At 42.4% G+C, this 24212-nt stretch overlaps 1 protein-coding gene across 3 annotated transcripts in view; it reads right to left on the bottom strand.

Annotated features, from left to right (window-relative positions):
- Positions 1-24212, bottom strand: part of LHFPL3 (LHFPL tetraspan subfamily member 3) — a 259744-nt gene that overhangs the window by 64223 nt on the left and 171309 nt on the right. For all 3 annotated transcript variants that reach the window (XR_007507677.1, XM_049814202.1, XM_049814200.1), the window contains exon 2: positions 18849-19085. Coding sequence is in view for 2 of the 3 variants with exons in the window: in XM_049814202.1 (XP_049670159.1) it covers positions 18849-19085 (237 nt within the window). In the remaining variant the exon portion in view is untranslated. The remainder of the gene's footprint in view (positions 1-18848; positions 19086-24212) is intronic.

Here is a 24212-nt window from a genome sequence, read left to right as displayed (position 1 = left end):
TGCTGTGAGCTTAGGGGATCTGTGCACTGTGGTCCATTAGGTGATATACACGTGGCCAAAGACAAAAATACCCAAAATGCTCCTGTCCAGATGGAAACAGCATCTCAGCAACATCCGGAGGAGGGAAATGACACAGAAATTGAAATGCAGAGACCAAACCAGCAGCTCAAAGTACATTCACTTGGCACAAGATGCTGTGCGGATATTCGCTGAGTCCTAAACCCAATATGGCTGTGTCAGCTCAACACTCTGCTGACGTGCGTCGCCCCTGGGCTTGGTGCTGGTACGGAGCCATGCTGCTGCAGCTGCCTCCAGGCTTGGAGCAAGCAGCATCCCTGAAGGGTCAGCATCTCCAAACCCCACCGCGTCGCCGCGGTCCTGCCGTGACCTCCTTCCCTCCCAAGCACAGGGAGGCATGTGCATGGAAGAATATGCTGCTGCAGGCTAAGTTTAGATGTACCCAACGCTCTCCTAACACTGTCTCAGCATGCAAAGTAACTGAATTAAGAAGAGTTTTCCATTGGGTACCAACAGCTTTGCATTCTGCCCATCTTTTTTTTTAGGTGCTTTGAACTGGGAGTTATAATCTGACTGCAGGTCGATCTCTAGGTATAGTCAGCTGGACAGAGGTTAATGAGGTTTTTCTTTCAGGAGAAGAAAACTGTCTTCACAGCTTTGTTAGAACAAAGATTACAGGCTTGATTCAGATCTTGCTCACACTGCTGTGAGGGTTGAAGTAGTTTGTTGCAGCCACAGCAAAAATCAAGTGATGGAGGTTTATCCTGGATGCCCACTCCACTGGCGAAACCCACTCATGTCCCACACTATCTGTTGGAGATGCTGGGTGTGGGTTCAGCCTAAAAGGTGACTGAAGCTTGGATGGAGCTGCCAGACACAGCACACCCTGGTGCAGTGCTGGCGAGGCTGCACATTGACAGCACTTGCTTTTATACCATGTTTTCCTCAGCTGTAACAAGAGAAATGCTGCATCTTCAAAATGCTGAATTTCCTAGACCAGCTCTTCTCTATCTTTTTCTCTCAAAGGAAATTGCTGCAAAGTGTTGATTGACAGTATTTGTGAATATAGCTTTTTGCTTATCTACAAACCACTTATACCGTGGGTACTGCTTGCCTACTGCTCATTAGAAATAGTTAATATCCGTTTTCTGGAAGCTAAAAGAAGTTCCCCAGGCATGGCCCATGGCCTATTTAGTTTGTCAGCTGCAGCAAACATCATGGCTTCAATCAGTATTGTTGCCTTCATCTCAGGAACCCGGTAGCATAAGCCCTGGTAGCATTTGGCACATTTGAATTTAGATCTGTAGATGAGAATTGATTATTTTGTATGCGCCGACCTTCAGAAAAGTTTCTTATAGCAGCTGCTGAAATGATAGTATCTCCTTGGAAGATTATCATCAGCAGAGGCAGGTTGGTTGGTTCTACCTTTATCTTTGGCTGAACAAGGGAACAAATTCTCCGAAGCACCGCCTGAGATCTTATCAGCCAGAACTTAATAGGCAGTGCTGGTTCCCTGGCACGTTTTGTGAGCTGCCCCCACAGCAAAGCTCTAAGCAAAAGGTACTGGCCATACCTGTGTTGCAAATATTTTTAAGTATAACTGCTAGGTAAATAACCAATTTTTCAGTTCAATGGCTGAAGCAAGCAGTGGAAAAAATAGTCTGGGGCTGAACTGTAACAGAATTTTTACAGTTTCTTTTGAAAAATGGGATTCCCACTACTTCCTACTGTATTGTTTTCTTTAAAGTTAAACTGAAATATTTCATTAAATACTTTGTGAGTTATTTAGACACTTGAAAACCCTTTTTATTGGTCAGCTTTAAATGAGCCCAATGGTGCATGAGCAGTACAAGGAATCAGCAAAGCCTGGCTTTCAATAAACAGCACGTCTCCTCCTTCTCCTGCATGGCCAGAGTACAACAACCCAGCTCCTTTGTCACAGCCCCATGACACCTCCACAGCAACACCCTGTTTCCTCTTACACCCATGCGCCTTCTGTCTGTGATACCTGTCTTTCTCATGTCCTCAGATCCTTCACTAGTACTTCCAGCTCCCTTCACACCCTGGACCTTTCCGAACTCCCATGCTTCCCACATGCCCCAAATGTCTCTCACAGCCTCTCTCCTACAGGACTTGTGGCTTCATTCCACTTTCCCTACATTTTTATACTTTATACTTTATTTAGCATGACAGATGATCAAGAAATGGCAGGCAGTGCAGCATATCTGAAATGAGATTTGTGCTGAGTTGGTCAGCCAAGTGCTCTTAAGCTCTGAATCTCCTGGCTTTCCCTTAGTGGGATCACTAGCTAATGCTCTTGTTTTTTATCCAGCCATTGATCTTCAGAACACTTCTGGGAGTTTGATATTTTTAAGATGTTAGCCTTTTGTTAAATTTTGTTGAAACTGGACAATGGGGTTAAAAGTTATTAGGGAGGGATTGATAAACAGGTGGGCAGCTAAGCAGTCTAACTTCATGAGGAAATTATTTTGATGGGAAAATAAGACATTTTTGCTCTCAGATATCAAAATGAAATGTACTAGCATAAAAAAAATACAACTAAAGCAAAGCATTAAATTCAACAGCCATCCACTAAAAGGCTTTGTTTCTTGAAATACTATTGCTCACTGAAATTGCAGTTTGTCAAAAAAAGCTCCATAACTGGGTTTGTGTTGGTTTGAGATCTAGCTGGTACACATCATGCCACAAGGAATCATGGCAAAATAGTTGAAACTGAAGACAAATTTCTGAATATATTGATTGTCATTGAAAAAGTCCTTCTATTTCTCAGAGGACTGGGAAATATAACAATCAGAAATGTCATCCTTGCTACCAGCTCTGAAAGTATGTGAATTTAACTCCAGAACTTGGACAGTTACAAACCTAAATAGGGAGCTACAGTTTCTTTACTTGCGTTATCCAAATGTGTAGTGCAGTGTGCAAGCATATGACCTGCCACTGTAGTGCTAGGGCTGGTTTGCCTGCCATCATCTTTTTAAAAGCAACAATATTAATGCAGTCCTGGAAGGATGGGAGGGCCAGCCATTCATCGCTATAAGGCACAAAGTCTTTCTTTAAATGAGAATGCAAGTTAAAAATCAGATTATCCAAATGGGAGAGTGGAACACAGAAGGAGGACTTTTTTTTATCTTAAATACTTCATTATGTTCATTGGGAATTAGGAGCTAATCTGTCACAAGAAAATGGCAGACAAAGCAAAATCGTAATCACTGGAGACTAAATTTCTTGGAAACTTAGAGAAAGAAGTGTCAAATACTAGGTTAATTCACTTTACCAATTCAATAGGATTCAAATGGCAAGGTGGAACAGCAATGCCAAGAGACTGCTGTACTTTCCAAGGCAGACACAAGCCATAGAAAATTGACCTTTGGTTCTACCACATAGCCCTGCCAAAATGCATCAGCTCTCTCCTAACATATTCACACTGCACCCATCTCCATCACGTGCCCAAGTCTGCAAGGACAGTCCGGTCAGGAGCAAGCAGTTACCGTTCTTCAGAAGAGCCCCCACTTTTTGGCTGCATGACATTCGATACTGACAACCCGATTTTCAAAGATTTGAGAGGCATGTCTAGGTGAATTCCAATTCTGGAAATAGGTAGTAGATAGCTAAAGTTGCGAGTCCCGTGATGAAGGCATCCAAAAGTAGATATGCTCTCCATTCATTTCTGAGTCTCCCTAGTTAGAATGTTTGTGACTACAGGGTTAAGATGTATGTTGGTTTTTTTTTTATTGGCATCTGTCTACCAACAGCTGAGCAGAAACCAATCTTTTTTTTGCATACTTCAGCCATCAGTCATCCTCCAGATTCAATTTTTGGTCAATTTTCATCAAATATGTGCTATACTTGAGTCAATGATCTAGAAGTGAAAAGTACCAAGTACCTCAAACTGTCAAAGCTAGTCAGTTCACAAATTCCACTCTTAGAAAAAAAGCACAAAACATTAACCAGACTGGACAAGTGATGAATTGCTGCATTCTTTCCTGTTAAAAAAATGGAATTGGTCAATGCAGTGGGCTTTGATCTGAGTGATAGCTACAACAGCCTACCTATACTTATTATAACATTCACCTCTTCTTCCCAAGCAGGCTAAGAATGACAATACCATTTATAATGGTTTTACTGTTAAAGTTTAGAAAGTAATACTAGACATACATTTAAAAACCCAGGAAAAAATCCCTTTAACTTCTGGTTTTTGTCTGCTTAAATGATGATATAATCTTTTTTCTATAATTATGAAAACATAAATTGAGAAAACATCTAGTCTTGAGATTTTGGTAGTTGAAGGTCTGAAATAAAAGTGAGATAAAGAGATTTGCTAAGCAAATGGAATACAAATACATGCTCTATGAAAAGAGATGGGAGAAAGGCAGGGAAAAGCAAGAAGAAAGAACCAAGGTGGAACTGAGGCACAGCACCGGAAACCTGACAGGAAAAGAAAATGGAGTGTTTAATATTATCTGTTATAAATGCTTAGTTTGAAAGAGATGATAACTTTCTCTGCAACTTTTTGTTGAGGGCCTTAACTTATATAAGAAGCCCACCTAACTATAGGTCTAGACAAACATAGGCTGATAACTGTGATTTCAATGCTATGCAAAGCTTTAGAGAATATTCTGAAAAATAATGGGACAAAATGTAATGCAGGTTTAGCAGGGGTAGACAGTGCTGAGCTCACCTGATGGGTTTTAGGTGTCGCTCCAGAATATTAAAAAGAATCTAAGTAGCATATAGTGTGCCATAGTGGGAACTGACACCCCTGGCCACCAGGATCTCTCACAGTGCTTACCCCATTTCCCTGCCATGGTAACTATCCCTGTGCTCCCAGTGCTCTGAAGGGTCCTGCGTGCTCCTGATACTCGTACATGTACAAACATCTATGCTTCAAAGCTTGTAAGAGCATGCTAAAGAAGGCACTCTGTGAAGTGATAAGCACAGAAGCTGAGAGGATGGCACCATTGAAAGCATGTGCGTTCACATCCATAGGCACAAAGTAAGGATGTGGGTGGAAAGGGAAAGAATATGAAGATGCCACTAACCCTTTCAGGTGAACCAACAGGACCCAGACTGTTGGTTGGTCTGTTTTCCTGCTGGACCTCACAGCACCATGAGCTTCCCTCCTGGACATCTTTTCATATTTCTTCACTAAGTCTGATCTAGTCTTTGCCTAGAAACGGGGAGAATTCATCCTTTCCCAAGTGGACACCCTGCGAGAACCAGAGACCCAAGCAGGGACCTTTGGACTTCCTCTTTGCACTCAGCTCCAGCTTCTCCAGCAGTTCCCAGGTTGTTCTTTCAAAAACACCTTCTGTAGTACAGAGGACAAAGGTCAATGCTACCCTACCCACAGAAGCTTTTTGAGACATGTTGGGTGAGCACATACTCTCTATCTATCTGCAAGGATGTTAACTGCACTGAAAAGCAATGGATGGGCTTCAGCAGGGCTTAGGGAAGAAGGTGACACCTTGGCAAATTGTTTGTGATCGGGATCTCATACAAAATCATTCTGAAATACGAAATCCTATCAGTTCATGCCGTAATCCTCAATACTTAGCATTTTTAGAACATTTTTATACCTATATTTGTGTCCGAGTACAACTTTACTCCCTCTAACCTTTGTGAGAACTGCTTGATAGATGAGCAGACAAAGCCTCGGATGCCAGCTGCTCACTAGTGTATAAATGATTGATCAGTGTATAAACCTGCTGATCTTCTGGCATCGTTGTAAACATATGACTTCTAATCATTTCACAGAGCCCTTTTAGGGATTTATTTAAGATAAGCTTGTCAGTCCTCTTCAGGAAAATAGTTGGGCTGATGGTTATATGAGGAGATTTCTTGTACTTAATAACATGTCATCTTTGCCCATATGGGCTAAGAATTAACAACTACAGAACAGCAGGGAGCATACTTATAAAACTGAGGCAGAACAATGGAGGGCAGTTTTGCTCTTTAGATAGCTATCGTCTCTGCTTGGAAGTGCTGAGGCCACATGACAGTGAATGCTCAGAGGTTTTCAGCTATCATTTTAAACTCAACAATTAGATGCTGGAGGCTAGTTCTGAAAGGGCATAGAAATTCAGCCTTAACACTGATACAGATTTTTATTCTCCTCAGCAAAGCTGCTCCTTAACCATTTGGCATTACTTCTTTCCATGGTGCCAAATCCAACATTTCGATTAAGGATGCAAGTACTGTGTTTTTGTGCCTGTTCTCCTAAGTATGGCACTTTTATACTCTGCCAGCATGGCTTCTGTACCGAATTTCCAATCAACTCTTTGACAATGTTTTCTTCTCCTTAATGTTTGAAACACATTGAATGATTTCTAGTACACTTCCACTTTCTCTAGTAGACCAATATTTGTCTCTGTAGGATATATGATGTCTGATCTTTATTGCTTTATCAGAGTTTTATTTGCAAGGGGTCAGCCAGTTGTTATTGTCAGAGTGTTATGATAGTTCTTCAAAGGAAATGTGAATGTATTTGATACACATCAAACATTAAAACATCTGAAAAATGTTGCTTGAAACTCTGTGCTCAAGGATTAGTATAAGTAAGATTCATGACCATTTAAAAAGTGTATGAATTGCTCTAATGGATTCAATTTACTCCCACCCTCTAAAATTCCCACTGATTTAACAGGATGACCCCTCCCACCCCCGCATAATCATGTCCAACATGCCCAGTGGAAAAGTTTTGAGGTTTTTGGTTTAATAATCTACTTTTAAAAAAAAAAAAGGTAGTAAGCATTTTGCATAAAATGAGTCCATTTTAGCTATGCCAATCTAATCTGGTTTCTGCATGAGCTCTTTTTGAAGTAACTACTAAATAACTGAACTACTGTACTCTGCAGAGATTCCAGATGCATCCATTTTAGCAGGCATTTACATAACACTGCTATTTTTCTCAATTCTTATCCAATGTGTGCTTATCTTTCACATATATTATTATGGTAGAAATGTAAAAAGTACAGCTAAATGATTGCGTCTGTGTTCAGAAGCAAGGAATTATCTACCTTTACACCTAATTGCTGGTAGCAATGCTGGTGGATTTACTTGGTATTTCAAGATGGTTGTCCACCTATTAGACCCTACAGTGGGCATACAGAGTCTTCAGCTATACCAGACAGTGGGGAGTATTCTGTAAAGAGCTACCGTTATTGACTGAGATGTCCAAGTGCAGTGAGAGGTTATGAAACCCTTGGAAGAGTGGGGAAGGAATGCAAACAAAGTCATAGGCAGGCAAAAAGTGCCCCGACACTGTTAGTTCAGAGAACAGGACTTATGTTGGGAATGGTTTTGTGTCTGAATTCAGCACACATGTAGAAAAGTGGATCCTGGTCTCCTCTTCTTCTTCACATCTTTTCATCTCCTTCTAGGGAGGAACAAGGAGGAGACAGACCTACAACACCCAGATTTTCTCCAGATTGCTGGGAGCCAGAGGCAATGTCCATTTTCTCTCTCTCTCAGCAGCTACAGTGAAAAGGACCAAAGAAGTCTTCATGTGTGTTAGCAAATGGCTCATTCTATGAGCATAGCCTGAGGCAAAATGATACGTCAAGGAGCAAGAAATACATCCATACGCTGACAGAGAGCATGTGGAAAGTCAGCTGAACGCAAGATGTGCTGGCACACAGAAGGGCTACTGAGTGTCTCGGCTGCAGACAAGGAAATGCTGAGAAGTAGAGGGGTTATAACAGCTCTGGGTATGGCAGTCACCACCACTCCTGGACGAGTGTCCAGCTCTGAATCCACAATGTATGCAGTGCTGATAAACTGGAGAGGACTCAGGACATCCCACAGCCTCTGTGATACATGAGAGTAGTTTAAATGATCATGCTGATCATTTCAGCCTCTTATCAGACACGGCATTATACAAAGAGCAGTGAGTTTTGGTTTCAGCGTGCGTGTACCAGACAGGAACAATACACTGGGTGATGAGGAGAGAATCAACTGGGAACATCAGAAGGCAGGACCTGAGGGAAATAGCATACAGGAACCTGAACAATGGTCTGTCTTGTGTCAAACGCTGACACGTAGAAGGGTGCAAGTGCTTTGAGATGAAAGAGCATTTTGAGGTAAATAACTTTGTGCAATGACATCCTCATGCCAGCTCATTATGATCCTGAAATTTTTTTGATTTACAAAACTAAGGTGAAGGTGGTTCGTAAAATCAAATGTGCTGTGGTGTTGTAAATACATTTAGTCAAACGGGATTGCAACTAAACCTCTATTTTCAGTTTTACCACGTCTGTAGAGTACATTTCATGCTAAATGCTCTTGAAGTAGGTGCATAAAAATATTTCTGACAGCTAGAGTGCTTGCATGCCAAATGCCTGAAAGACTATACATAATAACATGGACCATGTGCTACGAGCAAATTAATTTATTTCATTGAAAAACATGAATTAAGAAAAAACATATCCTCCAGATACAAGAGATAGGCAAAACATCTTTGGATTATAATTTTACTTGCCACCTATTGTGTTCCTTTCTAGCAAATGAAGTTTGTACAGACCTACAGCAATCTTGAGTGCAATATTGCTCAAGAATATCACGTCTCTGTTTCCTCTTCCACTGCTGTTTTCTGGTATTGTATCACGTAAAACTGTACAGACATTTCAAAGTCAACAGACAAAGATCTTGGCAGCCAAGAGCAGAATCCTAACTTTCAGCCACAGCAGACTTGGGCCTTGTAGGGTCATCCCAGGGCCAAGGAACTAAAATACATGGGTGCCCTAGTCTGGGCCTTCTCAGGGCCAGGCTTCCCAGGCATCCAGGGAGAGGTCAGTGGGAAGGACAACCTGAAGTCCACCAAGCTTGTCATTCAGAGGACAAGGCACTCAACAGAAAGTGCAGATCAACTCTGAAAGTAGTCCAGAAACAACAGGATCAGTTTCAAGGTTCTAGAATAAAGCAATATAATAATGACTGGGTAAATAGAGAAAAGTTACTCTGCCAGCACCAAACAGATCAACTTTTGCTTGTTACTGTAATAAGGGGTCTTGGATGCTACTTGTAACAGAAACCAGAAAGCCAGATATCAAAAATATCTCATTAGATATGACTTATATGTCTCATTGCGTAAAACTTTGTGTATTGAGTTTGTGTGGCAGGGTTTTGGTGGTGGGGAAGGGGCTGCAGGGACAGCAGTGAGAAGCTGCTGGAAGCTTCCCCGGCTGGGAGCCGGACCCGGCTCTGGCCCAGGCCGAACCCGTCAGCGACGGCGGGATCGCCTCTGGGAGAGCGGATTTCAGAGGGGGAACCTGCAGCCAGGAGGGGATTGGGATGGGAGAGGAACCCCTCTGCGGATACCGAGGGCAGTGAGGAAGGAGGGCAGGAGGGGCTGCCCCCGCAGCCCGTGGGGAGACCAGGCGGCAGGCTGTGTGTCCCCAGCCCACGCCGGAGCAGGGGGTGGATGCCCCCCCAAGATGGCCGCCGCTCCCTGGGGAAGCCCGCGCTGGGGCAGCTTGTGACTGAACATCTGCGGCCCGCGGAAAGGACCTGCGCCAGGGCAGTTTGTGAGGAACTGCAGCCCGCAGGAAGGATTCGCAGTGGAGAAGTTCATGGAGGACCGTCTCCCGTGGGAGGGACCCCACGGTGGAGCAGGAGAGGAGTGAGGAGTCCTCCCCCTGAGGAGGAAGGAGCGGCAGAGACAAGGGGTGAGGAACCGGCCCCAACCCCCATTCCCCGTCCCTCTGCGCCACTCTGGGAGAGGAGGGAGAGAAAATTGGGAGTGGAGTTGAGCCTGGGAAGGAGGGAGAGGTGAGGGAAAAGTGGTTTAAGGTTTGGTTTTACTTCTTATTATCCTGTTCTGATTTAATTGGTAACAAAAAACTGATTATTTTTTTTTCTTTCCCCAAAGTTGAATCTGGTTTTTGCCCATGACCATGATCAGTGAGTGGTCTCTCCCTGTCCTTGTCTCGACCCATGAGCTTTTTCCTATATTTTCTCCTCCCCATCCCACCAGGGCAGTGGGGAGGAGTAAGCGAGTGGCCTCATGGTGCTTTACTGCCAGCTGGGTTTAAACCATGACAGTTTGGAAAACAGGGCTGTTTGCCTTGCTTTCATTTGGATTTTTTGATAGCTTCTTTATTCTAAAGCTTCTGACAACATTCTTTTTGTTTCTGTTGACACTATGCCCAGTAAGGCAGAGGTTACCTGTATTTTTTTTCAGATGTTTTGCTTGCAGGTAGAAAATTATGCTGGCTTTATGAAACTGCTGCAGAAGAGTCAAAACAAATTCACAGTGGAAATGAGATAATGAAACTAATGACTTTTTAAATAATGAGAAGGATTTTCAAGAAAATTGCTGGAACTTACTTAAACACAGAACAATCACACCTCAGTTCTACAGGCTTCCTCTGTGTGCAAGGACAAGGCATTAGGGCTGGTGTGAACATATGGACAGCCCCGGCATCTCTCTGAAATGGCAGGCTGGACTGGGCAGCAGAAAAGTCCTCATAGATCAGTTGTTCCCAGTCACAGTCCAGATTCTTGGGCACAAACCTGCCTTGATTTTTTAGTCTATATTAACACTTTGCCCAAAAATTTTCATGCAAGAACATCTAAGTTACGAACTCTCCCGTTCTCTTCTGTTCTTCCTAAAAAGGTGATTTCTATCAGTAGAGAAGAAGGTGTGGATGGTGGGCTATGATGATCTTTGTGTGTGATTAGCCTACGCAGAATGAAATATGTGCCACTTCCCTTTTATATATCTACGTATTGTGAAATATCTCTGATTTTTTGTCCAAGCTTCAAAACACCATTTCTAATGCAACTACTAGTGATGGCACAGTCAGACTTGTCACTTTCTAGCTCATTAAATATGGTATTGCTTGCAACAAGCCATAGGCTTTGTTTTAAGTTAACAACACAGACCTGTCCAGGCTTTGTATGGACTTGTCTTGACCAGCCTGAAGATTTGTTTTAGCTTGTGATAGCACTTTCTAATGACTTCACCCCCCATTCCCATGCACCATGTCACTCTGCTTCGTCATGCTCAACCCGTCTGCCTTGCTGCCCTACAGAATTTTTCAGCTGAGCACAGAGCCCATACAATGCAGTGACTCCCCTATACCGTTTAAGAAGCGATTTTTGAGGCTGCCTAGCTTTTTGCTACCAGCATGCTTTTAAGTCCCCATACTCAGTCCCTCATATCATGAGCTCATTAAATGGAGTGATAATTTCTGTAACTGAGCTACTGTATGAGACTCCTTACAGAGTATAACAGCAAGTGGGATCCATCTTTCTATAAGACAGAAAGCAGTTCACCATGTTTTTCTGTCCTTAATCAGTGGGGAACTAGGACTCTTTATTCATGGTCTCCAAATTCTTCAGTTAAGTAATTAATGCATATGCTTAAGACTAATTTTACTTTCTCATTATACAAAGTAGAGCTGGAAAGGGACTTGTTGGATCAGCTGATATATCAATCAGCACTACTGTGAGATTGACCTTTATTTAATAAGGTATTTTAATCAGCTTTCGACTTTTAGTTTTGATGCCTCATTTGCCTCCCCTTAAGAGTACCATCACTTAGCACACTGGTAAAGTAGTTCCCTGATAAAACACTTTTATCAGGCTTACTCTCAGAATACAGACTTTAATAATAATTCCACCACAATTCAGCTTTCCTAATTTGCCTTCCATTGCTGAGCCACAACATCCTGTATCAACAAAGTCAGTCTTATTCCCCCCCCATTTAAAAGACAGAGAAATTAAGAAATCAAATGCTAGATCCAAGCTTAGTAAGATAACCAGGAATCAAACTCAGCTATTCTGAACACCACTCCAGGGCTTTTGCCTTGCTGCCACTCAATACCAGCAGAAAAATCTAAGTAGCTTCTCACATGCCCACACATGTGCTTCTCGTATGCCCGTAAACACAAAAGTAGACATTTTCAAAAGGAAGACCTGAAGTGTCTTCTAAGTCTATATTGGAGAACCTTGACTTCTAGTCTCACTCCCTGTTTCTTCCTCTCTTTTTCTACTAAAACCTTGAAAATACTTTGATTTTTTGCCTGCCTAAGTTTGAGGAGGTTCTCTCCTCAAGTTGGAGGTTCTCAGACTTCCATCTCTGATCTCCAACAACAGTGTCCTACAGAAAATACTGTAGACTGCTGTGAAGGAGGGGTCCCAAAAATCCTCAGACTGGAGCTGTTCTGATTTGTGTGACAGAATTCAATACACGCTGGCCAAGAGAGTGCATGACACTAAGGCACTGCAAAGGAAAGTCCTGGATTTCGATCCAGGCCTTGGATGAAAGTTCATACCTTGGGCATAGATCCCATGGCAATGCTAAGAGAATCTTCATCCTGGAGAGATGAAGTTCCCTCTGATGTCACCACAATGAAATCTCCATGTTTATCTTTATAGTGTCTCTTTTTAAAATGTTATTTACATAGTTGAAATCACAGGCAAATGGTCACCGTTATCTAAAGAAGGAAATTTTAGGAAAAAACTTTATTAAGAAAAGTATGTTAGTTTGGCTTCTAGTTGCAGGTTGCTAGATGAAATAAGTCTTGTACTACTTGCCTACTCTTCTTATATTCAGAGCTCCTTGTAGCTCATTGTGGAGTTGATACCTGAAGGAAAATAGGTTGTAATTAAACAAAGAAATTAACAACTGGAGCTAATTGCAGTGCTGCTATGATAGATGAGCCACTTGTTGGTTGAAGCTGAAAGAGAACATGTGAACTCTTCACAGCTGTGACAAGACTTCGTTCTGGGCTGACATGGCAAAGAATCATGTTTTGAAGCTAGAAATGAAGGCCAGGAATTCCCAACCTGGAACCTATGGCTGTGGACTTCAAAGAAGAGCCTGGTTTTGCCTTTGAAAAGCAGGGTACCTAAATACTTCTCCTTTGAGGCAAAAGCATAAACCTTTTGACGTAGTTCCAGCTTCCTCTGGCCAGCTGCAGCCTGGCAAGTGCATGCGGTGGGCTGTCTACAGCAATCCATCACAGATCACTCCCCAATGAGTTTCTTCCACTTCTCCCTTCTCAAATGGAAATTAAAGTGGTAAAATTGGTTCTGAGTTCAAAGTCACCTTAAGTGAACATGGAGCCACACTAAAGCAGCAAGAGGCTGAAGTGGGTAACTCTTGAACTGTTTAGAAAGGAAGGATGGGAAGAGACCAGCAGGCATGAAGAAAAATACCAGTCTAAGAAGGGAAGAGATTAATAGAAATCCTGCATTTTATTTTTGAAAGTATTTTTTTATTTTTGAAAAGTACATGCTAACTGAAATGCAAAGGTGCATACACTGACTTTTTGTGTATCAGGAGGAGTCAGGGGGTACACAGCTTTACAAAAAAGGGACTATATAATTTTATTGGATAGAGAACATGGGTATACAGGGGTATACATGGTGTTCTGACCGGATTTGTACTCTTTATTACTACCGGGGCTGTTGGCAATTCTTTTAGCATTGTAGCTATATGTGAAAAGTTAAATCAGATATCAATATTCATGTTAATTTACCTAATTTTGAACAAGTTAGCCTGAATGTTTGTGAGTGTATGCCATGAGAACTACATGCTGATAAGCAGGGCTTTGCAATTTTGCAGCAGTTTGCACATGCATTGTGACCTGAGCTATTTTCCTTTCAAAGAATGACAGCTGATACGCACTCTGTCATGTAGTCCCTCGGTTGGACAAGTGCTAGTCTCCTGTCACTCACCTTCAGATAGTAGTCCTTTTGCAGATGGTTTTCAGTTGCAGCAGCAATCACGTGGGTAGACTATTCCTGTTTACAGAAGACAATTCTCTAGCCAAAGGTCCACAAATCTCTGTGCAAGACTATTTTTTTTTCTTTTACAGAAAACTGCTTTGCCACCAAGAAACAACTTCCCCTTAGCTTCTGTCTTTAACTGTGTTTATTCTGCAATGACTGCAGCTCACGCAGGTGTACAGAGCCAGCCTTCAACAATCTGGATCAGGCCCCGAAAGCACCGGTATGGAGAATAATGAGGGTGTAATTGTCAACCAACTGGCAAGTCCTAGGTTGGGTATCCAGCACTGAGCTCTGCAACAAGTTCTCGACAATGTGGCTGTTGGGAGCAATGTGGTGTAGTTTGAGTCTGAGTTGCAATCACTGCAAGGTAGATGAATACTTTAAATCTCCTGTCTACCTCCTGGCTCCTTTTATCTGTTTCAGTCCTATGCTTGTAACTCTGGGAAATCTTTAGTGGAAATTGCTTATCTGTGACCATATGGGCCCCAAAGATGAGTCCAATGTTAAACATAAACACCTTGTGAAGCTGTTCTATCCATCAGAAAAGCCACAGCTGTCCACAAAGTGCATTGTCCACCTGCTCTGACTGATATTACTTAATAGGATAGTTTCTTCTGAATGGTCTTGTATTTATCACTCATAAGGCAGACCATATTACCACTTTCTACCATAAAAGTAATTGCCTTGCAGTCTCAATTTCTTTCAGAAACTTCTCATTTGGTCTCTTCACCCTTTGGCCAGAACTTTAATTTTATGTCATTAAGACATTACAATTCAAAATGTTAAATTATGTCATTACACAACACATCAAGGTCTATGCCTGATGTTGATGGCTCAGTCAAAATGGTGTTGATGAAGCTTAAAGCTAAGATGAATTCAACTATTTTTGTTATCACCCTGCATGCCATTAGTTTAATAACATAGAGGCCTTTAAGTTATTACCATTAGTTCCTATAAATTAAAGAAAACCATGTAATACTGTTCTCTCCCCTCCTTTTGCTAATGGCATAATATAATGTGAAAGTCTTTTTAGAAATACCTTTTTTTTCTTCAAAAGGCAGTTTCTAAAATGAAAAAGGTATGGATTGTTTTGTAAAATTTGCATGATTATGAAACTGCATTAAATAGACTATAACCTGAAGAAAGTCTGCTAAACATGAGTTATATTTCTCAGATGTGAAACCCACATGGTATTTACTCTCACACCTAAGCAAATAAGAAATGAGTAAGCACTATTTTTATCACGTAGTGAAAAAGGAAACTTTCTTTTATGGCAAGAATATGGCCTTCTTCTGCCATGAATAATTTTAACAGTCAAATTTCTTACAAGCATTCATTAACCTATGTAAATATACAGAACTGTAGTCATCAAAAGCACAGAGCAGGTGGACAATTCAGCATGGTAAGTCTACAGAGAAGTACAGCTTGCTCTTTTTCTGCAATTTTCTCACCTTTTTACCATCCTGTTGCATTTCATATACTTTTAACTGTTTCCTTGTCACCAACGCTCAGAAATAGCTGTGGTGCCAGGTACTTGCACAGGCACTGCAGACTCTCATTAACGAGCCTGTGGGAGCTGATCTGCAAGGAAGCCTCCAGACAGAACTATTACCTGATTAAGAAAACAGCTGCCTAGCTGTCTGATCATTGCCTAGTAATTTCTTGTTCTTGAAGGTTTTTCCACATAAATGAACACTGTTGTGGCTCTTATACTTGATTTACTGTCTCTTCCCCTCTGCTGAGCTACTGCATAATAATACCTACTTGTGTGGGGCAAAGCCTCAGCATCAGGGAAGAGCTGACAGGGCAAGCAGAGGTTCCTCTCAGGTACAGTGTTTGTTGCTTCCCTGGTACATTCTCCCAGAAAGCCACGATGGAGCCACGACTGTCCCTTAAGGGGACACCTTACTTATCACAGCCTATGGGATGTCCAGGCTTGTGACCAGAGAATATCACCACCACCAAGGGGAAGGAGTCCCTGCACTCCCACCCAAAGGACAGCCTTGACCATCAGGCCACATCTTTTGCCCCTCGGAAGACTGCAGCAGCCCAGGGACTCCTCCTTGAGGATGCTCCTCATCCATACCTGCTAATCTGGAAGCAGGAGCCAGCACAAGTCTGGAAGCAGACCTTTCGTAAGTGAGGATGGAGGGTGTTTAATATTCATGGATGCTTGTTATGAGGGCTTTGACTTCACATTGTCAGAGTAGCTGGGGAGGCTGAGGATGGGATTGCTTATATGCTTAGTCTTACCTTCTTGTCTATATGGGAGGCATGCTAGTGATATTTGCATACTTCAGTATTTTGGCATCCTGACCATTTCCAAGAGACGCATGGATACTTTACATGTGGACTAATGCTGGTGAGTATTTCTCCAGTATCTCTTCCCAAAAGAGACCATGGGGACATAGTTTATGGGGTGTCAAAACCCTCATGCACGTACAGTGTGTGCCAGGGGTACAGACAGGAGGTTGTTTGGTGCCAACTCAAGGACAAGTGTTGGGCCTAATCTTCTACCAGCTTCCTCATCATTATGGTGTAAGTAATCAACACCCTCTCTAACCACAGACCACTGCCCCAAACCGGTCACCTGAGTGTGCAGACAGTGACTGCCAGGATTACAAAACCTGCCTCACAATCCTGGCCATACGAACCCAAAAGCTTTCTCCTAAACACTGTGGGCAGCATCCACAGTCAAACGACTGCTAGCTGCAAAAATGCTTGAGTACTACCTTCATATCCAGTGCCTGCTTTGGAGTGCAGCCTTTTGGGCAGAAACCCCTCCCTGGTCTGCAAGGACCATGCCCCAAAGCCCTGCTCCATCAGCACAGCATGGGGGACAGCAAGCTGCAGCCCATCTTGTACAGAGATCAGAGACCACTGGAGGGAACGACGTGCTCGTGCCTTGTTGTCTTGGTAGGACATTTGCTCACTAGGATGCAGGCAGGCTTTCCTGGCATCCAAAAGGCCAGAAGAAGGACTGATTTCTGGCCAGCAAAGTGGAGAGCTGGTGCTCTGCTGGCACTGATACCTGCCCTGATCCCATCATTGACAGGGGCAGTGGTGCCCGCCTACGCTCTCACTGTGGTCTCCTGGGACTCTGGGGCTGGGGCACCACATGCAGGTGTGGAAATGCCAGGAGGCTTCAGGGGGATGTAAACTTGCCTCGTTGTTGCTTAGCAGAAGCTTTTTGTGAAGGGGGAGAGATGATGTCCTTTTTAGAAGACAGGTTGCCTCTTTTCGTTTGAAAGACAGTTTAAAAAGTGGTGAACATTAGGCTTGACTGTGAAGGACAAAGTGGGGTGGGTCCCTTTTTGTTGAGTTCTGGTTTCCTTTGAAGCTGGTGGTGTGGTACATTTCCGTGCTTAATCCAAGGAAAATGAGCTGCTGAATGATTTTGTCCGACATGCTGAGGACCAAATATTCTGGCAGGAGCTTGTGCCTACAACATGAGAGGTGATGAGTCTCCAGAAGCTGTTTTTTGCTCATAAGGTGCCAAAACAGATGAGGTTCTTTGATAAAAGTAGTTTTTGGGTTCATAAGCTCTGTATGGCACAGACAAATCAGACACAGCGCTGATGTCAAAAAGCACTTGTGGCATAGCTGTGAATGCCCTTCTGATAAGTATTTTAATTTTCAAATGCAGATGAATGTTACCCTTACAGAAAAGGCCCACAGGGACAGTCCTTGAAACTGGTGCCTTCAGTTTACCTGCAGAACAGATGTCCAAATGCAAATGCAAGCAACATACACTTTCCTTAACCCACAGCATTAGTAGGCTCTAACCAGGTCTGAAATTGTATGTGAAGTTTAATCTTCAAGTCCATTTATCTTTGGGCTGAGTGTGCTGACTGTCTGCAATTCAGCAAGCAAGGGCCAATGTGCTTTCAGATATATGGATAATGGTCCTCATGGAGCAGGACTGAGACCAGCTATTTTTGTACAACACAGGCTTCCAAACACTTTTGATTTCCAATCCAGTGGTGAAGGGCTCCTAGTATCTTTGCTATTATTAGAAGCAACCTACAAAATGACAAAGGTGGTAGATGAGCTGAATGCAGAATCCTGCACTTGGGGACACTTGGTGAAACTAGTAGGGGATCAATTTGAAACAGATAAAAGAAAGTACTTCTTTAGCAGTCAGTAGTGAGCTTCAGAAACCTGCTGCCACACAGTGCTGCAGAAGCCGACAGTATCAGCAAGTTCAGAAGGGATTAGACAGATGCAGGGACAACAGGCCCATTAAAAAGACAAGGCAGGGACATGCCCTCTGCGGTATCTGTCACATTAGATACACAGCTGTGGATGCTGGGGGAGCACAAGGGGAAGGGGTGTAGAAATCAGCCAGGCTTGCACACGCTCACCAAACAGCATCTCTCCTCTCGCAACGGCGTGATAAACTACTGGCCCGAGCCAGTTCTGTGTTCTTAATCTAGAAATGTGTTTTATCCCCAACCCACTGCATGAATATTCAGTTACTACAGCATCCTAGATTCCCGTGAGCTGACTAATGAGCTCAAAGCAACACAATCAAACAAGAACTAGGATTCCTCATTCCTGGCTCTGATCCTTAGTCCACCGGTGCCTTGCTGTATAGGCGGTCCCATTACATAGCTCACTGCCAATCTCCCAAGTCAACACTCCCCCCTTATTGTGTACTGTGCTAACACATAATGCCATATTACAGCCATTCATATTACAATGCAAAATCTTAAAGGAACCAAATGAACAAACCTTGCATGATGTACAGAAAAAGATGGAGATAGTGAAACTTAAATGCTAATGAAATAATGTACAAGTGGGTAACACAAAAACATCCCATGTACAGCTCTAAAAACTGTTAAGGATAAAAGTCATGCATAGTGCAACAATTGTGGCAATTTCGAGCTTTCTTAGATTTTGGAGGCTGAAAAACAAAACTTCCTCTGCCCCTTGCATTTCTTCTTTCCCAGCAACTTAGGAAGCAATCCAGCATGCCAACTTCGAAGTATAAAATAAAATGAAACCAATCATTGTTTTTAAGCAAGTGCCCTTGAGGCCACCCAATAATAGTGTTTCTAAAGCAGTCCTACCTTTGTTTTCCAACTTGAGCTCCTCTGCTAGCAAGCTGTCTTGTCTGTTGCCAAGCACAAATGCCAGAAATGAGAGGATCAGGGCATCCAAGATTCCAATAATCGCCAGGATATATGCCCAGCGGACTGAACAAGCCCCCAGCGTGTACTTGTCTGTCTTTTCACCACACATCCGTTTTACCTCATCTGAATCCCAGCCATCAGGAAAAATCATACAACCCAGGACGAGACAGGCAGCTTGGAAAAAAAAAGAAAAGGAGAACAATGGGATAATGAGACCAAACTTTCATTTTGATGAGAACCTACACAGTCATTAAAACAACACACTTTTTCATCCTGAGCTTCAAAGCTAGGTTACTTAAAAACAAGTCACAGAATTATATGCTGTGATTAAGTGTTTAATATAAAAACCTAAGATACAACATCAATTGCACACCTTGCTTTAAAAGAAAAAGATGCATCCTGAATCCCTGGCCAGTTTTTGTACCAGTGCAATCACATTTTCTTGGTGAGACCAATTTCTTCATTGTAATATGAAAGGCTCACACACAAAAAAGAGGGGAAAATTATTAATAACCTGGATATTCAAAGGAGACACTGGATTACTGTCGAATGGTTAGGCAAACAAACCAGAGAAAAATAGAGGAAAAAACCTACCTAATTTCTGGTAATCTGAGTGCTTGTAACACACATAGGTAGTAGCAAGGGATTTTTTTGTCATTTGGCAGTACCACTTTAACTGAAGTATGTTTTATGCATAAGGTTTGTACTCCTCAAAAGCACAAGTAATGACATTATTCTGCAAGGAAAAATAAACTGTCAACATTGCTGTCGACTTCTGATCTGGTTTACCTGAGGAATCAACACATGACATCTCAAACACGAAAAAGGGCTGATCCTTTTAACACCAAGAGAAATGAAAAGCCTCTCCCCAGCTAACATGGACCACCAGCTGCTCCGGGTTGGGGCAGCTGTACCTTGGCGAGGACAGAGGCAAAGGGTGGCTGTTTGGGTGCTCATCCATCAGTCTGCTTGACTGCTAAAAGGTTGAACTTAATTTTTGAGTAGCAGAAATTTGCTTTGACCCTTGGTTCCCAGGGAAACTGCCCTGCTGTGGGACAGCAGGTAGTGTCATGGGCCAACGTGGCTCTTGTGGACCAGGCAAAATGGTGTGACAAGTTTGTTTTTTCAAAAGTAACGTGCTCCGTCACATGAAGCAGGGCCAGTCTTGCCCACTGGCTGGCAGTTGCTGTAACATCCCCTGCCTGGATGGCTCCAGGGTGAGGGCTGAGCACACACGGCTACCTGTGCCCGGCCACCCACACCTTGGGTGGGACGTGGGTGCTCTTGGACATGGAGACCTTAAGTGTGGCCCTCGCTGGGTTCTGGAGCATGGTCACAGCCGTTGCCCAAGCATATTACCAGTCTGGGTTTGGCCAAAGCCTTGAGCTGGCACAGGACTTGCTGTTCAGACACATATCCTGTGCTCACTGGGGAACAGCCTCCTTGGTGGTTGTTTGCCCCAGTTCCTACTGGAGTGTGCGCCTTGCGGTGGAGGGTACCGTGACAGGGATGCAGCACCAGGGCTTGTGCCCCTGAGATGATACGCTGTGTCCTGAGGTGGTGATACATCATTACAGAAACACACACATAAAAGCAAACCCCTACACTGAATCTTCATTTACATGGTCTCTCCACACTGAGTCACTAACTGAGAAAATCCACGGGCTGAGAAAACATGCCAATATGCCAATCTCATAGGACTGGACCGAGTGTGCTTCTGCACAGGACCCGGCTTCCCGCTGCCTGCAGGGACTGGGCACAGCTGAAGGAGCATGACTTGGACCTTGACTGTTGCTTTTGGACAATGTCTCTCCCCAGGAAACCCCGTGTGGGTTGGCCCTGCTGTGAGTAGGGTGATGGACCAGGTGGTCTCCAGAGGTCCCGTCCAACTTGAACTGATTTTTGGCAGGGAGGTGGCATGTTGGTAACAGGGGACAGAGCAGTTGGGTACTCATGGCACATTTCCTATCAGAGTAATGGGAATAGTGCATGGATACTCTTTAACTGCAGCCCTTGGTCATGCTGACGAACTTGTTGGCTTCACTGAAGCAAACAACGTGAGTGCAGCACTAGCCAGGGCAACAGCATGGGTGCATCTTCAGTAGGGGGGGATAGCATATAAAAATTAAGTAAAATAAGAAAAATCTAAAAATAAAGACTCTGTTGAATGGGTTCATTCCTCAGTTTTTATTGCATTTAGGAGAATCAGAAAATCCATATGCTTTCAGTAATTGTCTGTACTGTCTTTTCTAACTCGGGAACAAGCATATTTCCAGCATTAGCCCTTCTTTCTTAGTATGGCTGATGAGATACAATGGATCCTAAACCATCTTTTATAAGTCTTAATATTATTCTAAATTACAGGTATATGTGCTAATTGAAAGAAATACATTGTGTGGCTTTCAGCCTTTTAAATGGTTGTTGAGCCAGACGTCTGTTTGGAAACCACAGTTTATACACCAAGTAGCTTGTGCAACAAAGAGCTGCCGTCGCTGTGGGAATTGCAGCAAGTTCTTGTCTTTCCTGGACAAGCACAAGCAGTGTCGTTTTACATACCTCTAATGCCCACAGAACAAAACCACTCCTGCATTGAATCAATATGGTGAAATACTGGAAAAGAGATGTGAAAACAGAGCTCAGGATGGTAGTTTTCTTTTGACAGCTACACAATTGCTGTAGACAAAGCCTTGAAAGCATGTCTGCAGAAAGCATCTGACGTAGAATAAAAGCTGCACCTAAGGCATTTGACAAATTCTTCCTGAGCTGTTCATTTGTGTGAAAATATAACAGCTTATAATACTTTCAAGGACAATTAGGCTTAAAACCAAAGACAATTAGATAAGGACTGATTTACTCAGAACATGCAGGTTGCACAAATTGTAAGTTGCCTATTGCCTGCCTTAACTCATTTACACAATTTCATAATGTCTTCCAAAGATTTTAGAGACAAACTGTACAGTAATTTGCTTTCTTGAGCTGGTTACATACACTTCCAGAAACATTATTTCTCGCAGTCAACACATAAGCATCGCCCTCACACTTGCGAGGGACTCCATTGAAATGATGCAGCAAATCTGCATGCTTCTGGTGTTTGTGAAAATGTCCACATTTACTCAGGTAACTGTTGACAAAAGTTTGATTTACTATGTAACAGCAACTACCAAAGCCAGTTTACTTTTATTAATCGTCCTCAAAATGAGAGGAAGTTTAATGCACAGTTAATGATCAATAGATGTGGGATTTTTCTGCTAGTTGTGCACTAATAATTAGCAAATACTTACATCTCTGTGTTTTTTTTATTACATAGCACATCAAGCATATGTTCTTAGTACTTCCTAAAAATATGTAACTTTGATCTTTTCCATCTACGTAATTAAAGATATGGGCCCTTATCTCAGGAACTCAGTGCACAGCTTCCCAGCTGTGTTCCTCAGATTCCTAATTAACTCATCTTTCCTGAATTCTCTTCCTGCACTCTTTGATTTACTTGCTTAACCTTCTGGACTCATTCTGTTGATTGCTGTTGGACTTCTCTTGGTAATAAGACACACAGGTAAATGGTGGCTGGACTAGATCTCTTTGCATAAAGACAGATATCAGAGAGGGGATATTATTATTATTTTCTCCTTTCCCTATACTTTAGATGCTTCCTAATAGAAGACTACTTGATCAACATCTCCAGATGCAGGAATCATACCTTACCTGTAGAGGTTAACATAAGTAAGATTAGTCAACCTTGAGTCTCCACTTGCTGAGGGAATATTTTACACTGAATGCCTTTAAGAATACAGACTTGCTCAATAGTATGAAACAGGTAATGATTCATTTATCAGCTACAAAAAGACAGGTATAAAATCCACCTACAGATCTACTTTGTATTGCCAGGAATTTTTACATTTTAATCCTTCTAAAGAGGATTAGAAGATTTTTCCCTAGAAGGAAATTACTTTCAGTTTTATACAAATTTGAAAAATGGAAACCATTTAATGCAATTTCAGTGAAACTGCTAAGAGATGATTTTATAACACAGACATGGGTCCCGTATCTTTCTCTAAACTTCCACTGTCTCTAATGGCAATGTGACCGAAATGGCAATGTAACAAAGGCTACTACTGTTTTCCTACTATCAAGTTCTAATAAATTCAGAAACTTTTGGATTTGGAAAGCTCACCTATTGAATGAAAAGACTTAAATCATCAGTTCCTACAGACTTGTTGATTCAAGTAAGGAAAAAGTTAAATCTATATTGGTTGAAGGCAGTCTTCTGTGTGCGAGCTGAATACATCGGATTAGCACCATCTTCCTGAGCATGCAGACAGCCCAGCCTAGGACCTCTGTAGCTCATCAAGAGCTTTCATGAAAAGCATTAGGGGAAAATTGATAAATGACTGATTAGTGTCACTGACACCATTCAGAACTATTTGGGCAACTGTAAAACTTACAAGAATCATATCCACATCGTTTTCCTTTTGGTTGCCTGAGAAAACTCCTGGCAGGAATACTGCCTTTGTAACAATGGCCCTGGGCTTCCTCCAGGCCTTCTTCTAATTTTCTTACAAGACATGGGGTAACAAATTGTTTCTCCTACATACTGGAGTCTGGTGAAGCTTTTCAAGCTTTTAAAAAATAATTAATAAATAGTAGTTAAACATGCCTGATATACATTTACTTCTCTTCTTAGAAGCTCTTTTCTCATATGAACAGCTAACAGAAACTGCCACATGGTTTTCCTTTAGGGCTCTGAGTGACAAGACAAATTATTCATACTAAGAGAGGGAGTCCAGGATTTTACCTCCTGGGACGAAAGGATGCAGATATGACACTCGCAGAGATTGGAAACAGACCCTGAATTGTTGTTGGCACTGACACACTTGTGACTCTGACCAAGCTAATACTATCGCTGCCCATGCTCTGTGCATGAGCTCAAATGGTAATTAGCAGGCAAGTAGTTCATGATCCTATAGTTGTGCCAAATATGGTGACAGATTAATACTATATCATTGCATGGAATGAGGTTCTATTTATAAAAAGGCTGACTGTTATACAGGAAACCAGTGCTGAGAAATTCCTGCTGGCAGGACTCCTCTGTCATCTTCATTCTTTTCTTGACAACATACCCAATTTGCTTGCATGTGGAGTGTGATGATGGCAAGTTTCCTGATAAACGAGTCAAAAAAATGGAATGGGAATTACACTGACCAGCTATTTTCCTTCCATACCCACACATGCAAGAGCCTCCAAGCCTCCATGGTTCCAAACACTGAGAGGTTCTTTGTTTTCAGATTTTTTCCTAAATGTTAT

The sequence above is a fragment of the Accipiter gentilis genome, chromosome 11 (assembly GCF_929443795.1).
Source record: "Accipiter gentilis chromosome 11, bAccGen1.1, whole genome shotgun sequence".
In the NCBI taxonomy this organism is placed as follows: domain Eukaryota; kingdom Metazoa; phylum Chordata; class Aves; order Accipitriformes; family Accipitridae; genus Astur; species Astur gentilis.
This window is presented reverse-complemented; position numbering and strand designations above follow the sequence as displayed.